The 17,597-nt window shown below is 39.1% G+C and overlaps 1 protein-coding gene across 8 annotated transcripts in view; it reads right to left on the bottom strand.

Annotated features, from left to right (window-relative positions):
* The window catches only part of TBXAS1 (thromboxane A synthase 1), a 252,198-nt gene that overhangs the window by 50,774 nt on the left and 183,827 nt on the right, over positions 1-17,597 (bottom strand). For all 8 annotated transcript variants that reach the window (XM_081957166.1, XM_081957163.1, XM_081957168.1 and 5 more), the window contains one exon: positions 14,283-14,570. In XM_081957166.1, coding sequence (XP_081813292.1) covers positions 14,283-14,570 — 288 coding nt within the window. The remainder of the gene's footprint in view (positions 1-14,282; positions 14,571-17,597) is intronic.

Below are 17,597 nucleotides of genomic sequence, written 5' to 3'. Positions count from 1 at the left end.
AGAGAGGTTAAGGACAGACTGGTTTTGATTCCACATCAAACCACAGATAAGATGCTTTTTGTCAAGCAAGCAAGGAAACAAGGAAGCAAACAGCGCAAGACCAGCAAAACAAGAAAAAGGTTGCCTCATGGAAATAGTCTTGGTGGTAGAACCAGGAAGTATTGGTGGCATTCTATAGAGTTGACCTGGAAGGGGACAGGGTGAGATACTATAAGTATAAGTATCTCTCTGGCAACAAAATGTTCTCGGGTTCCAGATTTGGACCCTCTATTTTTGCTGATCTATTTATTAACTCCACTGCGGTGTCGCCAAACACAATCAAGGCTCCGTCCTAGACAGGAAGCGATCTCAAAGGCTTCCTGTTTGGGCTGGAACTTTCCTTGATGCAATAATGGAAGCTTGGATCTGTTGCTCAGCTCTTTATCTCTGGCGTCCCCCTTAGTTGCTCTTTAGATGCAGCTATTACAGTAGCATACCATTCAGAAGTTGCATATTCCCCACAGATTGGCTGATACAATGCATTCCTTTTACCTACCCACTCCAGCAGTCTATTAAATTCTTGGCAACAGCAAATACAGAACCAACTTAAATGCTTTATCCAAGGAGGGCTTTCCTTCAATATGGCACCAGCAGATTCATAAATACTGCTTCCCTGTGAAGCTGCTGTGTAATCAGTAATTTCTTGGCTCCTCCGTATCCAGTTAAATCAACAATCTTTGCTAGTTTTCTCATGCAATCTTTAAGTGAGGCATCTATAGCCAGTTCATACATTATGCTGAGCAAACTAATCTCATCAAAGCTTAAATGAAACGTGTAAAATCAAGCCAGAAGAAATTATAGGCAATTATCTATGGCTTTGCATTATGTGGAATCAGACTGACTGTGGCTTATTCAGCAATCTAAGTTAACAACCTTGTTTATTTGCCCAATGTTTGAATGCTATCACGAACTGTACACCTAGACAGGTTTAATAATAATTTCTACTCTTTAGGACTACACAGAATCAGGATGTAAACTGACTGGAGCTATAAAAGAGCCTTCATAGGACTCAGTGCTGGTCATGAAGCTCCATGGTATCACCATGTGCTGTTAACATCATTTTTTCTCAATGGTGCCACAGTAGTGCTTTTACCTTGTGTCCATCATAAATGAAACATCATGAAATTGTCATTAGGTAAGGTAAAGGTAAAGGTTCCCCAACGTACATATGTGCTAGTCATTCCCGACTCTAGGGGGCGGTGCTCATCTCCGTTTCAAAGCCGAAAAGCCAGCGCTATCCGAAGATGTCTCCGTAGTCATATGGCCAGCATGACTAAAGGTCGAAGGCACACAGAACGCTGTTACCTTCCCACCAAAGGTGGTCCCTATTTTTCTACTTGTGTTTTTACATGCTTTCGAACTGCTAGGTTGGCAGAAGCTGGGACAATTAACGGGAACTCACCCCATTACGCGGCACTAGGGATTCGAACCGCTCAACTGCCGACCTTTCGATCGACAAGCTCAGCTTCTTAGCCACTGTGTCCCTTGTCATTAGGTACAACAGTGTAAAATGCTCCCGTTTCAAACATGCAAAATCAAGAAGTAGCACCTGGACCTGAACAAGTCAACAGCCTTCTTATATGAACAGAACTGATTTTTGGCAAGTGCTAAAAGTGATAGTCGCATCACCTTCATTTTGGCCTCAACCAGCCTCTACCATAGCCATTTCTCTCCCAGCCTCTCCCCTTTCCAGGAACACTATGTTTCCTGAGTTCCTTTCATAAGTGAATGAGTTCCATCACGTGCCACATATCCTAGTCTTTTTATTCCACTTTTTCTCCAGGTCATGAGAAGAGCAAAACTCCACTAACATGTCAAGGTGGCACAGTGGTTAGAATGCAGCATTGCAGGCAAACTCTGCTGACTCCCAGCAGTTTGATCCTGACCGGATCAAGGTTGACTCAGCCTTCCATCCTTCCGAGGTGGATAAAATGAGGACCCAGATTGTTGGGGGCAATACGCTGACTCTGTAAACTGCTTAGGGAGGGCTGTAAATCACTATGAAGCAGTATATAAATCTAAGTGTTATTGCTATTGCTATAAGGGGGTGGGGTATGGGAGTAGAGGTCATTTTTGTTCTATGCTGCTTTAATAATATTTTGAAAGGTTCACAAAATAATGTTGAACTGAACATATATTTGCCTTTATATTTGTCAGTGTTAATCATTATTCCCTATTCTAGAAAGTGAAGGTGTTGTTCAACAGTTAATTTCAACTTGCTTGAGCTCCTGGATCTAGTTAGTTGCGCAACCACGCCAAGGACTCATTTCTTTCTCTCTGGGATTATTTCTGTCTTGGTATATTTGCATGTGTTTATTTCACATTATAATAATATGGGAGATGTCCAAAGGGTGTTGGGGAAAGAGGACAAATAAACCAAGAAGGAGACTTCCAAGAAGAATGTCAAAATCTCCCATCATTCTCCTGCATTATTGATGGATATACGCTAAAGGCAATAAGCAGCTCAACAGTTAGGTCTAACCTATGTGACAAAGAACTGATACCACAGAGTGAATATCAGTAATAGAGGCAACAAACTTTATGCCAGCATTATTTGGGGTCAACACAAATATGGGTGGATAAAACTTTAATTCAGTTGTGATGAAAGGACTCTCTGATTTCATGACAGGATACAGTAAGGAATACACCTGGGTACCAAAATATTTCCAGACACATTTATGGGACTCTTAAATTAAACTGATTTAATTGTTGTTTAAAAAGTGGACGACACATGAGATGACTGCTATGTTTTGGGAGACTTTTAAATAAGAATGCCAACAGATTTTGAATGAGAATGCTTAGGCGTGCGTGTGTGTGTGTGGTGGTGGTGGTGGTGGCCATTGTGTGAAAGCCAGGTAAGGCCTGATATCTGAAAAAGCTGTAGGCCTCTGATTTAAGTCTTTCATAGAAAGGCAACTTTATGACCTTGGCCCAATCATTTTCTCTCAGCCTAACTCACCTCATGGGATGGTTGTTATGGGGAAAATAGGAAGAAGGCATGTTAGATATGTTCATTGGATACAAGTTATTTGTAAAAATAATACAAATAAGGAAATAAATAAATTTGGAAAAAATCAGCAGGGCAACATAGGCACAAAAACAACAAGTACAACAACAACAACCCTCAGTTGACATCAAGCAAGCAGGAAAATTATGCAAGGATAGCTAACCAGGCAAAGTCAAGCACTTTCTCACAGAGCTGACTGAAAAGATTGCTGGAAACCATTAGATCCTCTAATTCATCCTAATTTTTAATTTGTATCTGGTGAGACGTTCCTAAGGCTCAAACCACAATCCTTCCAAGTTCTCCAGAATGTCCATAAGGACAACTTGTACACAAAAAGTAACATTTTGCCTGATGTCTGAAAAACTCCAGAGCTCACACAACTTTTTGTAGTGTCTTAGTTAATCCTAAAAGAGCTGTCATCCAGCTATGCCTTTTAATTTTCTCTCCATGGACCAAGTTGACTATGATTGACTTCTACAGGATTTATAAGGTGCTTTAGTTATACAAGGAGTAAGAACATTAGGAGAACTGCCTGAGTTATTTAACTATCTTCTTTCATCTTCCCATGCCTCTAGAACGTTAACAGAACAACAGAGTTGGGAGGGACCTTGGAGGTCTTGTAATCCAATCCCCTACTCAGGCAGGATACCCTATTCCATTTTAGACTTATTGTCATCCAATCTCTTTTTTTAAAAAAAAACTTCCAGTATTAGAGCACTCACAACTTCTGGAGACAAGTTGTTCCATTGATTAATTGTTCTAACTATCAGGAAAATTCTCCTTAATCCTAGCTTGGTTCTCTCCTTGATTAGTTTCCTTCCATTGCCTCTTGTCCTGCCACCAGGTTGATTCCCTCTTCTTTGTGGCATCTCTGTAGATATTGGAACACTACTATCATGTCACCCCTAGTCCTTCTTTTCACTAAACTAGGCCCATTGCACAACTGTTCTTTATATGTTTTAGCCTGCAGTCCACTAATCATCTTTGTTGCTCTTCTCTATACTCAGCTCTGTATTAGATAATGCAAGTAGATTATGAGTGGTAATGACCTTAGCATCAGGTTACAAGCAGAAAGATTTCTTCTTGTTATTTTTCCCCCTTGCAATCTAGGTATCATTTCCCTCCCTAAAGTCATCAATATAACACTCTGTGAGCTGCCAACGACAGAAGTAATACTAATCTGAAGTGATGCCTGGTAACTGCAACATGTAATTTCAAACTGAAGGCACCAATTTGCTAGTCAGTTTGTAGTGACACTGCAGTATTACTGTAACAGACTTTCTGCACAATTATCTTCATAGATTAGTACGCTATTCATTCTGTCTGCGGGGAAGGGAGAAAGGAATATGATCAATTTGCTATTTCCATAATAAAGACGGTGTTCTCCCCTAAATCTTTTGAAACACAGCTTCCCATATTAAATAAAATGAAATACATTCTGTGCAGAAAATGATGAGATTTGTGAAACTTGGTTAAGAAAACAAAAGATAGCATTCACTTTCATAATCCAAATTAAAGAAAACAGAGAGGGGGGAGGGAGGGAGGAGAAGGAGAAGAGGAGGAGGAGGGTAGTAGTGGTGGTTGTAGCAGTAGTTTGGCAAGGTTAAAAAAAGAAAGATTTCATATTTTCCAAGAAGCATTTTACCTGATCATAAAAAATTGATACAGTATGGGAAACTGGAATTTTACTTTATTGTTATTTTTAAAGATCTATCTTGAGTCCCACTATTAAAAGATAGAAAAATAGATAAAGAGTTTCAACTAAAAATTTTCTGGCAATATTATTTTTGAAACACAGAAACAGATTTTGAATTTCCCTACTCCTCACCTCCATTTAGAACAAGGAAATAAAATCCGTAGGAACCCTGCTGAATTCACATATTGCATCAAACATAGTTTATTGACTATGGACTGTTGAATTAAGAAAAACTGGCTCAGTTTCCATATCACACTATTTCCAAATAAGGGCATGTTTTAGGCCAGAGGTCTGAATTACAAGTAGCATGCTATGACTCTCAATTAAAAAAAATACTGAGTGGAACCCATTAAAAATATATTTTATTTTACTTACATTTAATTTTAAGTTAAAATTCAATTTGATTACTCTCCATACTAGTTTTTCCCTTCTGGGTCATTATAAATTCCATAATTTGTAGGTATCTAGGGGCCATATCCAAAGGTTTGGCACATAGAGCAGTTGGAGTTCAAATTTGCATCCTCAGGTTTAAGGGTTTCCATATCCTGCAGCTAAGCCAAATCATTATTTATTTATTTAATTGAATTTAAAGGCTACCTGGCTCCCCCCCAAAAACTCTGAGTGGGTTACATTTTAAAACTAAGAAAATTGAACTTTAACCTCCCCTTTATAGGTTCCATCCTGATTTTTTTTATCATAATCTGTGGGACATCCAATAGCAACCACAAATATATACAAGTTTTCACTTTATATTTTTAAGACCTGGAAGTTATGAAATGAGAAAGCAAATGGTCAAAAATACAGTAGAAATAACAGGTCAGCGGATAAAAAAAGCCAGATGAAACTCAAATACTTTGGCACCCTAATGAGAAGGAAGGACTCACTGGAGAAGAGCCTAATGCTGGGAAAGATTGAGGGCAAAAGAAGAAGGGGACGACAGAGAATGAGGTGGCTGGATGGAGTCACTGAAGCAGTAGGCATGAGTTTAAATGGACTTCAGAGGATGGTAGAGGACAGGAAGGCCTGGAGGAACATTGTCCATGAGGTTGCGATGGGTCGGATATGACTTCGCAATTAACAACAACAAATCATTACAGTTTTTCTCTTCACAATAAAGAAAAAAAGACAAACATACGAGACACAACGTTGCTTTCCAGAACTCCAATTACCTGTATGATCAATTGATAATTATTTGAGCTGAAAAGGTTTTCCAAATTTTCTTTTGTTTCACAATACCCTTTTATATTTTTCACAAAGATCATAATTTGCCAAAGAAACTAGTTTTCTGATTAGAGAATGGAAAAGAAATATCTAAATTTATCATGTATACATACTTCCCTGTATGAAAGAGGAAAAGAAGTATTTTCTTCCCAACAAAAAGAAAACATTTTCTTAGCATATACCAACGCAATTTTAAAACTTTTTCAATTTCAGCTTTTACATCATTCTAGAGTAACTTCAATATTAAAATCCTGTTGAATTAGACAAACGCTTTAAAGTTAGTCATTCCTGTATCTACTGAAATGTTTTCTAATTGCAGAAGATCTTTATCAAAGCTCCATCAGAACTGGGATAGAAATTCCAAAGAGCTACTAAATGGCACAAAGAGGGGGATGGTGGCATCTTTTGGGTTATTATGACCACCAGGGGGGCCAATATAATCCTATTTGGGACTTGTCAGGCAGAGAAAGCCAGACTTTTATTCAATGGGGTTCAGACTTCAATGGTTGTTAACTATAAAAAACAGTCGTAATTCACTATTTTCAGTGCCATTGCAACTTTAAACAGTTCATTAAATGAACTGTTGTAAGTCGAGGACTACCTGTATATTTAAAGGCGCTAATAGTGAAATGTCCTTCATATACACTCAATTCTCTATTAAAAAATCATAATAAACACTAAAAGAATATTAGAAGAATTCTTCTAATAAACAGTAATAAATACCATTAATAAATAAATAAATTAATATTAATAATGTTATTTGATATCGATCATCATTAATTAATTGTAATAAATAAATAATAACAATAAAAGAAGAATTCCCATCCTTTGAAGATTGGATCAAATCATCCAACCTAAAATATAAGGCAATGTAATTGATCATGGTGACAGGAAAAGTCCATTTCTAGGGTCAGAGTATAGAAAGAGAAACCCAGAAATAGAAGGAAACAGATGTTAAAGTCAAGGAAATTCAAACAGAGGGAGAGCAAAACTAGCTGGATATTTGATAATCATAACATAAGATAATCCCAAACACTCTGATGCATATAACAAACCTCAGCAAGGACCAACTTCTAACAGGCAGCAGATGTTCAATTGTTTTCCTATAGCCATTCCTTGTGCAGATAATGCTGTGACTTAGCTATAAAGTAGTTTCAAGTAGTCCCAAAGTTGATTTTTTTTAGGAGGCTTTCTTGTTTTTTCTTCTGAAGACATTTTGCTTCTCATCCAAGAAGCTTCTTCAGCTCTGACAGGATAGTGGGATTTCATTATCCTGTCAGGGCTGAAGAAGCTTCTTGGATGAGAAGCGAAATGTCTTCAAAAGAAAAAACAAGACAGTCCAGTTGCCTCCTGAAAAAAAAACACCTTTAGGACAATCATGACCTGAATCTCTACGGACTTTTAGTTTCAAGTAGTTTCGAATGAAAATATTTATTACTATTTATAAGGGCCCATGGCAAAGCAGTTCCCGCCTAATCAGGTTAAATTGGGTATATTACAAATATGTAATTTGATGGTTGGAGTCCTTTTTTGGAAGGGGAGAGTGAGTGTGTGATTTTGGGAGTGGTGGGGAACAACGAAAAGGTATAATAAAGGTAAGAGCTGAGGTGGCGCAGTGGTTAGAGTGCACTACTGCAGGCTACTTCTGCAGGCTGCCTGCAATTTGGCAGTTCAAATCTCACCAGGTTCAAGGCTGACTCAGCCTTCCATCCTTCCGAGGTGGATAAAATGAGGACCCAGATTGTTGGGGGCAATATGCTGACTCTGTAAACTGCTTAGAGGGGGCTGTAAAAGCACTATGAAGCAGTATATAAGCCTAAGTGCTATTGCTATAATGTTTGGAACGATGCGGAACTGAGGTTAGGAATCCTGTATTTTCAAGGATTGGGCGGGTTGGGTGGGAATGGGTTTGGGACATAGGTTTTCTTTAGAAGAGGGGAAATTATGTGTTTAGTCACCTCTTTTTGCTCTGGAACTTACAAAAAGGGGTTAGAGACTACCTGAAATTGTAATATTTAATATTAATATCAATCAGATATTACCAATGTTTCCTACTGCATTCAGCTAATGCATGAATCAATGCATAGAAAATGTGCTAATTCAATCTAGCAGTATGGTCAGCTGCAGAAAGTAGGGGACACCAAGAAATGCAAAGCCAAACAAAGTTTCTCTTCACTTCATTGAAGGTTCTGCTTTATATAACCATTACATACAAATGAGTTTCCATGCTTTCGGCAACTGGTATTTCAGCTTTCACTTTGCACAATTATTGACAAATAAATGGACTCTTGATTCCCATTAATGCTACCCTAATTTATGTACATACCTGGAGGAAAAATTCCATTCTGACTATATACTTATAACTATACACTCACACAATCTGGAACATTTTTTAAGCTACAGCAACATTAAATTGTTGCTTAATTCCATTAGCCATCGCTTCTAGGGATTTAGTATTTCTTAATAAATTAGACAAGCATTCTCATTGGTATTCAGACTTTGTAAATAGAATGTGCATAATTTAGGGTGGGGAAGGGGGGATTAGGTGATAGAATACACTTTCTCTCCTTACCCATGCTGTATTTTGTCATTTACCTCTGTAACACACAAGGCTGGTTCATGATTTATTATGTGGCTTGTTTGGTTTTGATTTAACATGTTGTTTGAAATTAAATAGTTATGGTTTGGTAAAACAGACCAACTTCCTTCCTTCTTCTCTTTAAGAAAAACTGGCTTTTTCAGCACACTGGTTTATGATTATACTTCTTCTGGTGTATAATAGGCTTTTTTTGTTTCCAAGGGATGGGGTTTTGGCAAAGTTATTGTTATTGGTTTCATTTTTCTTCCTTGTTCTTGTTTTAATTCCAATCATCTGTACTCTGTAAATCTCCTACAATTTCAGTTCAGGTGATGTGGTCTATATAGCAATCACATAATAAAATATAAATAAGGCAATTGCTTAAAGAGGCAACAACCATTTTTCTAAGTTTCTAACACTTACAAATAGCTTTGCAAGGAAAAAAGCTGCTGCAACAGGTTGAGGTTTTGCCAATCTCGGAAAATGTCATTTCAGAATAACTGATGCTTATAGACTCAACTGTCTACATTTCCTTGACCAAAGACGTCTGTAGATCCCTAAGGAATACGATGATTAAGTACAGGACTTGGAGAAACTAAAGAGACCTATTCTTAAGTGTAAAATAACTAATGTTCAGATTGAGCATTTATCGTCTAAAGATTTCCAGCCTTTCAAATTTAATTCTGGAATGACTTTACAGAAATATGAAATTGCACTGTATTTCAGAAAACACAGGCAATATTCAGTGGTTACTGTCACTATATATCCATAAAACAATTTAACCTGATCAATCATTGTAATAATTACGATGCCTAAGTCACTAGTATGAAATATCCTTTGCCTGACTTATAATATGAAACATCCTATTTACTACGAATATTTCTGCTTATAACTCTCTCCTTCAAAGCAAAATCTTCAAAAGATTTTGAATTCCCCTAAAACGACTAAAGGATTTCTACATCATCAGAAAGTTTACAGTTTGGGGCAAAAGAATCTTATGGCTAAAAAAACACAACTACAATACTATTATAAAATATATCTTAAAATATCTAATTTCACACACAGCTTTGAAAACTGAGAAAGCGTTAAAATTAAAATCCCGTGCACAATTCTCAAAGATTCATTGATAGGACAGGGATCTTAAGTTATATACAAAAATATCTTTTTTTGAACTTATAAAATGCCATTAAAGTGGAGGATACAGGATTTGGCTGGAATGTATTTTAGAAACTCTATTCATGATCCAATATCCTCTCTAATAAAGTTTCATCTTTTTGAATGCTAAACTAAATTTACATATGCCCTTTATTTTCTAGACTTTAAGTGGGTGTGCTGAGTAACACTGAAAAGAGCAAAAACTATGGCAGGTGGGCAGCTATGTAAGTAAAAGTGAAGGGAATAATAGAAATATCTGTCAGTCAAAACTCATCTTTGAGACTTTATCCTTCATCTTGACAGGCAGAGTATATTCCCATTGTTTTGATCTGATGAGAGGAACTACTGAAATTTGACAATCTTCACACTTAAAATGGAAATCTTCCCAGTGATTCAAGCAAATATTAAATGTTGCTTTATAAACAGTGATCTTTCTTTTTAAAAAATGAGATTTGCATTGCTTTCCCTAGGAAAGAATCGGTGATTTTGTTTTGTTTTGTTTTTCTATAAAACCCCTTTGCTTGCAACACAGGCTGTAAAGTTTAGAACATATATAAAGAAATCAAAGTACTTTACTGTTTTTGGTTTTGGACAGGCAAATTATATCTATTTGCTGCACTGGCTTTCGTTGTGTGCCTGTGAATGCACAATAGTCTCTTTCACCTCTGCAACTCTTCTTCCAACCTCTGTTTACACCGCAGTCTCTCCTGATACATGCAGACTTTTCAGCAGCATATTGATTCCAAAAATTGTAGCTTCTATAGTTCTGGGTGTAAAGTGCTTTGAGACTACATGGATGTCACTAAATAAATGCAATCGTTCCTGGGTGGTTCCTTGACAAGATCATCTCTCCAAGTATGACATTCGGTTTCTTTTAATAGTCAGAGAAAAGCTGTTTTTGTTGCTGAATGGTTCACTGAATAATAACCTAAAATATAAAGGATAGCTGGATATCCGTGCTTTGCAATGAAACTATGTGATTGGGCAATGCAGGAGAAATCCAGTTCACTCTGGTTCAATCCGTTGGCTCAGTGGTGGTCGGTGACTGAAACACATAAGGGAATATCGCTGCCACCATCTTGATTCTCGAAGTAGTTCCATAGGTGGAAGGCATAGACATCTTGGTGAGGTACCAATGCTTAGTACTGTAAGGAACCACAGATCGCTCCTGAGTGAAGGAGTGGAACGTCTGCCAGGTTGAACTGAGGTAATGGAATGTGGAGCAACTGGCAGTTGGAACAGAGTTCTTTTCAGGTGGGGAGGGGGAGTAGAATGTCTAACTCCTTAGCATCAGAGCGTGTTAATATAAGGCAACTGGCAGTTGGAATGGAGTTCTTTTCAGATGGGGAGGGGGAGTAGAACTCCTTAGCATCAGAGCATGTTAATTAGTGTATAAGAAATACTAATGATCTGATGGTCAAATCCTTTCTTAGCGAGCACCTAGAAGTCAAGAGGAACATATGTGCCAAATTTCAAGTTTGTAGGCTTTACAGTTCTGGAGATTTTGTGATGAGTGAGTGGTATTTGCCTTTTATATACTGTATATAGATTAAAATAGAGGGGATGATTCACAAAAATCTTTGTTTTCATTGTTGTCTATAAACCCCATAGAGTTCCAGGGATATATCTGGGGGTTATAATTGCTATGGTATGAAACCTACAGTGAATCAGACTAAATTCTGATGGCGAGGATGCTTGAGTGTGTGGCCTCTCTGCTGGTGCATATAACATGAAATCATGGCTTACCATTATGTATGAATTTGACCAAGGTATCACTGAAGTAGGGGTAGGGAAACAGCCTTGTAATATATTTTTGTTCTCAGACAGTAACAAGCTTAGTGAAGGAAGGGAGACATGTTCCTCCACTCATGGTCATTGACATAGATGAGAGATGAGAGTATACAACTTTTGGGAATCAAGAGCTTCTGGGTTGTTGAATAGAATGCTACATGTCATACTTCAAAAACTGATGAATTAAAGTTAGAAAAGATGGTGAGGCCAGAACAAAAGAAAAGTCTACGGAGATTCTCAATCATCCAGGTCACGGTTGTCCCAAAGGTGCTTTTTCAAAAGGCAACTGGATTTTCTTTGTTTTTCCTTGAAGTTTTTCTTAGATGAGAAGTGAAAAGGTCTTCAAGGAAAAACAAAGAAAGTCCAGTTGCCTCTTGAAAAAGCATCTTTGGGACAATAAAAGAAATGGTTCTTTCCTTTGCCTTTACATTTAATTACAATCAAATCCCTTTTAAATGTTTTGCTTCCAAATATTGCATATAGCATGGCCCTTTATCTGAATCAAATAGTGCAGAACTGCATATGTGGATATGACAGGGCTAAATTGTAAGGATAATATAGAAATTTGATTTGCATTTACTTTTAGTTCTAACTTTTTGTAACACACGGTCTTATTATTGTTCGGTATTTTATACATTGTACCTGATATGGGTTAATGGATAATCAATAAAGTAAAGTATTGGGTATTTTTTTTCTTCCTTTTATGATATTAGAAATGGCTTGCAATAGTGGCGAATATCTGTAGCTCAAGCATAGGATGTGGGTGAAGGTTCATTCTCTGAGCTTGTGGGTTGGTTTCCGAACATTTCATTACCAGGCTAGGTAGCGTCTTCAGCTGAGTTTAGGGGATGTCAGTGTTCTTCTGTTTATAACAGCTTCAGGTGTGGGTGTGACAGGTGAGGGTCTTGTGATGGGTGTTATGATGGGTCATGTGCGAGTCATCAGTGAGAGTGTTGTGACAGGTCTTGTGATAGGTTACATCAGTCAGGGACCTTGGGAGGTGAACTGCTGGTGGGGGGATGGACTTGCGTGGGTTGGTTGAGAGTTGGTACTCTCTCTGGTTGGCTGTGCAGTTGATTTGGATTCTGAGGGGTTTGTAGGATGGTTGTAGGTCAATGTGTCTATTGATGGAATTGCTTATGGAGTGCCAGGCTTTGATGAACTCCCCAGCATGGCGGGTGGTACTGTGGCCGATGATTTTTGTGTTGCTCCAATCAAACTGGTGCCGTTTGGTGTTGGTATGGATAGAAAGTAAGGATTTGGGATCGTGGCGTTTGACTGCCAGCTGGTGTTTGTGGATCCTGGTTTTTAATTGATGTGATGTTTTGTCCCATAGAATTGGGTTGCAATGAGTTACAGTTGATTTTGTAGATTGCATTTTTTATTTCATCCTTCTGTATCTTGTCTTTGGTTCTGGATAATTCCTGGCAGATTGTGGCTGGGGTTTGTGAGCTATTGCTATCCCTAGGGGTTGGAGGATTCTGGCTGTCATTTCTGACACACAAGATGTAAATAAGTAAGTAAATAAGTAAAACTACTGGGAAAAACGGAAAATGCAGGGACAGATTATGTATTTCACCTCACTGGCAGAGTCTACACTGATGCAAAAGACTCCCAAGTTTAATATTTGGAATCCATTAAAAGAACTGAGAAGGGTTTTTATGGAGAACTGCTCCTAGCCAGTTGATAGAGCAAACAGATCAATGGAACAGTGTTTATGCATTTGCAACAGAATGCATGCACTTGAGAAACAGACAGACACTTCTGGCCTGTGAAAATAGTATAAAGCATCTTCTCCATTTACAGATCTAGATTGCACTGACCCTTCATCTGAAACTGATCCAGCTGCATTACTTCGTTTACAATGAAGATCACTAATAGGGCATTTATTTGCCCTCATCAAGATGGCTTTGATTTTGACTGAAATATGAATTTTATTAGTCACTAGTCGATAACCTGGCGTTGCCTGGGTATTTATTTACAGGGGGAAAATGTCCGGACCAAATGTACTTTCTAATGTTGGATTTTCCCCCTTACCAGAGGGAGATCCCTTGTGGAGTACTGTGAAGCCATTACCATGACAACTCCACTGCATGCACAGTAGAAGCCATTTTACAGCAGTACAGTAAAAGCTATTTTAAGGCACAACAGACTGTATCTTAACAGAACACACACCCAGAGGGATGTTAGGGATGTCTTACCCCCACAGTATTTGTTTCCAGAGAGTAAGTCATCTGTGTACCAAGTTTAGTTGAAATTGCTCAAGGCGTTCCAGATTTATGCTGGAACACACACACACACACCCCACCACCACCACCACCACCACCACCACCACCACCATTGTTATATATTAGTCATTTGAGCCACAGTGGCGCAGTGGTTAGCGTGCTGTACTGCAGGCTACTTCTGCTGCCTGTCGGTTGCCTGCAATTTGGAAGTTCAAATCTCACCAGGTTCAAGGCTGACTCAGCCTTCCATCCTTCCGAGGTGGATAGAATGAGGACCCAGATTGTTGGGGGCAATATGCTGACTCTGTAAACTGCTTATAGAGGGCTGTAAAAGCATTATGAAGCAGTATATAAGTGCTATTGCTATCTAGAAAGCAGCAGCCGCAGGTAGCTGACTCTGTAAACCCCTTAGGGAGGACTATAAAGCACTGTGAAGTGGTATATTAGTCTAAGTGCTATTGCTATTTTAAACCATCCTGTTTGTCTCACATTATCAAGGCCTCCCCCCTCTCTCTCACCACTCACCCATTGTCTAAAACAAGAATGGCGGTCAGGATGCCTACTTACATGTTTTGAAAAGAAGTCATCCACCTCTTGCAGCAGCTTCTCCTGGCATTGGGGGTAGGTAGCCAGCAGGTAACTGCCAAAGGAAAGTGTGCTGTTGCTGGTTTCATAGCCAGCAATTAGGAACAAGGAGGCTTGTCCAGCTATCTCATCATCAGTCAACCACATCTGCTGCTTTTTTGGCAGAGCTTCAGGGAAATCATCTTGACTGACTCTGTCTGGCTGATCCATGACGATGTCAGTGGTCGGGATCCGTGTATCAAGCATCAGCTGAAGAAAGTCTCTGGGTTTCTGTAAAGAATATTGTAAAAGAAATTAAAAATCGAGGAGTCTGGTAGTACTTCTTCCAACTAAGAAAATATTTAAAACTATAAATATATGGGATTATTGAAGTGAGCTGCGGTTCATGGATGTTTACGCTTTTTCATAAAATGTGATAGTTAGAAATTTGACTACTATACTCCTAATTTTTTGACACAAGACCTCTCTGCTCTGCAGAGGTAAAAGGAGCTACTAGTTGAACAGCAAGTTATTAGCTAGATCAGGGTGTCAAACTGGATTTCTTGGCAGGCCAGATCAGCATCGTAGTTCTCCACCGGGGGCCAGCTAAAGGGGGAGGAGATGCAACGGATGTCTTCTACAGCCCTTTCAAGCCAAAACGGGGTGCAGAGGGGCTGCACAAGCTTCCCTGCGCCCCATTTTGGGCTGGACGGCCTCTTGCAGCACTTTACTGGCCAAAACAGGGTGCAGGGGAGCCTTGCGCGCCCATGGCCTGTTTTGGCTGCCAGAGGCACCACGGGCCAGTTCTTTGCTATTTCCAGGCCGGTCCCGCGGGTCAGATTTAAGCACCCCACAGGCCAGAGTTTGACACCCCTGAGCTAGATGAACATAATTTGCAGGTAGTCTTCAACTTACAACAGTTCATTTAGTGACCATTTGAACTTACAGTGGCTCTGAAAAAAGTTACTTATGACCATTTTTCACACTTACGACCATTGCAGCATCCTCATGGTCCCATGATCAAAATTCAGACACTTGGCAACTGACTCACATTTATGACGGTTGCAGTTTCCGGAGTTGATCACTTTTTGCCGCCTTCTAACAAGCAAAATCAATGAGGAAGCCAGATTCACTTAACCGTGTAACTAACTTAATTGCAGTGATTCAAGCAACAATGGTGTCTAGAAAGGCCACGGTGGTGCAGTGGTTAGACTGCAGTACTGCAGGCTACTTCTGCTGGCTGCTGGCTGCCTGCCATTTGGCAATTCAAATCCCACCAAGCTCAAGGTTGACTCAGTCTTCCATCCTTCCGAGGGGGGTAAAATGGGAACCCAAAATTGTTGGGGGCAATGTGCTGACTCTCTAAACCGCTTAGAGAGTGTTGTAAAGCACTGTAAAGCAGTATATAAGTCTAAATGCTATTGCTAAGTGCTATTGCTAAAATGGAGCAAAATTCAGTTAACAACTGCCTCACAGAAATTTTGGGCTCCATTGTGATTTCCAGTCAAAGACTACCTGTATTCTGACTGCTTCCATGTCTTTTCTACAGAAGTCAGCAAACTCTCTTTTCTTCATTGCTAGGTAATTACAGCCACATTTTCCAGCCTTTTTTTAAAAAAAGCAGAGTGACAGTCCGTATGTCACATTTCTTCCCCAGAATTGAATCAGTGATTTGGTTTTGTATTAAGTTTTATTACAATACAATAGCAGAGTTGGAAGGGACCTTGGAGGTCTTCTAGTCCTACCCCCTGCCTAGGCAGGAAACTCTATACTGTTTCAGATAAATGGCTATCCAACATCTTCTTAAAGACTTCCAGTGTTGGGGCATTCGCAACTTCTGGAGGCAAGTTGTTCCACTGAGTAATTGTTCTAACTGTCAGGAAATTTCTCCTCAGTTCTAAGTTGCTTCTCTCCTTGATTAGTTTCCATCCATTGCTTCTTGTTCTACCCTCAGGTGCCTTAGAGAATAGCTTGACTCCCTCTTCTTTGTGGCAACCGCTGAGATATTGGAACACTGCTATCACGTCTCCCCTAGTCCTTCTTTCTCTTAAGCTAAACATACCCAGTTCCTGCGACTGTTCTTCATATGTTTTAGTCTCCAGTCCCCTAATCATCTTTGTTGCTCTTCTCTGCACTCTTTCTAGAGTCTCCACATCTTTTCTACATCATGGGGACCAAAACTGAATTCAGTATTCCAAGTGTGGTCTTACCAAGGCATTATAAAGTGGTATTAACACTTCACGTGATCTTGATTCTATCCCTCTGTTTATTTAGCCTAGAACTGTGTTGGCTTTTTTGGCAGCTGCTGCACACTGCTTGCTCATATTTAAATGGTTGTCCACTAGGACTCCAAGATCCCTTTCACAGTTACTACTACTGAGCAAGGTATCACCTATACTGTACCTGTGCATTCCATTTTTGTTGCCTAAATGTAGAACCTTACTCTTTTCACCATTGAATTTCATTTTATTAGATAGTGCCCAATGTTCAAGTTTGTCAAGATCCTTCTGTATCTTAAGCCTATCTTCTGGAATGTTGGCTATTCCTGCCAGCTTGGTGTCATCTGCAAATTTGATGAATTTCCTATTTATTCCCTCACCCAAATCATTGATGAAGATGTTGAAGTTTACTGGGCCTAAAACAGAGCCTTGGGGTACTCCACTGCATACTTCCCTCCATTGTTATTGTTGTTGCTTGGCTAACATTTGAACCTAAAACAGGTATGGGAAATCACAAGAGCCAGATACGTGGGCAGGGTGGATCAGCCCCCCCCCCTTGATTCCACTCTCCCTGATGACTTTACAGCATTGTGGTGAGAAGCTTTGTGAGCTGAATATGTAACTATGAGGAAAATGTAAATACATGTCTTGGGGGGGGGGGGGGGATGCCTAACTCTTAAAATAAAGTTCAGAAGTTCTTCTTTCTGGCTAAAGTAAATGCAGTCTGGAGAAGATCCCATTTTTTCTTTCAATTTTCTTTTTTTTCTGAAAAGCAATCTAACAGCTTGAATTTAGGATCAGATTCTAAATCTTTACAAGTATCCTTAACACCGAAGTGGGGGAAAAATCATGCCCAGTTATCCTCAATAAATCAAGCCTGCAGCTGCATATCACACTAACCTACAATTTCCTTTAATGTTGGTTTGTTAGACAAAACTAAAGCCACTCTTGCAGGCCACCAATGACTCGTGTATAGACTGATTAGCCATTTGGGGAGGGCATAGAAGAATATACCAGCAACAGACATCATTTTTTACAATATATTTTTTAAAAATAGTAATGACATTAATAGTGGATAATAACATCCCTGTTAAGAAAA

Source organism: Natrix helvetica (assembly GCF_964273705.1).
Source record: "Natrix helvetica genome assembly, chromosome: 6".
NCBI classification, from domain to species: domain Eukaryota; kingdom Metazoa; phylum Chordata; class Lepidosauria; order Squamata; family Natricidae; genus Natrix; species Natrix helvetica.
Note: the sequence above shows the minus strand (reverse complement) of the source record. Positions and strands in the feature narration are given on the sequence as shown.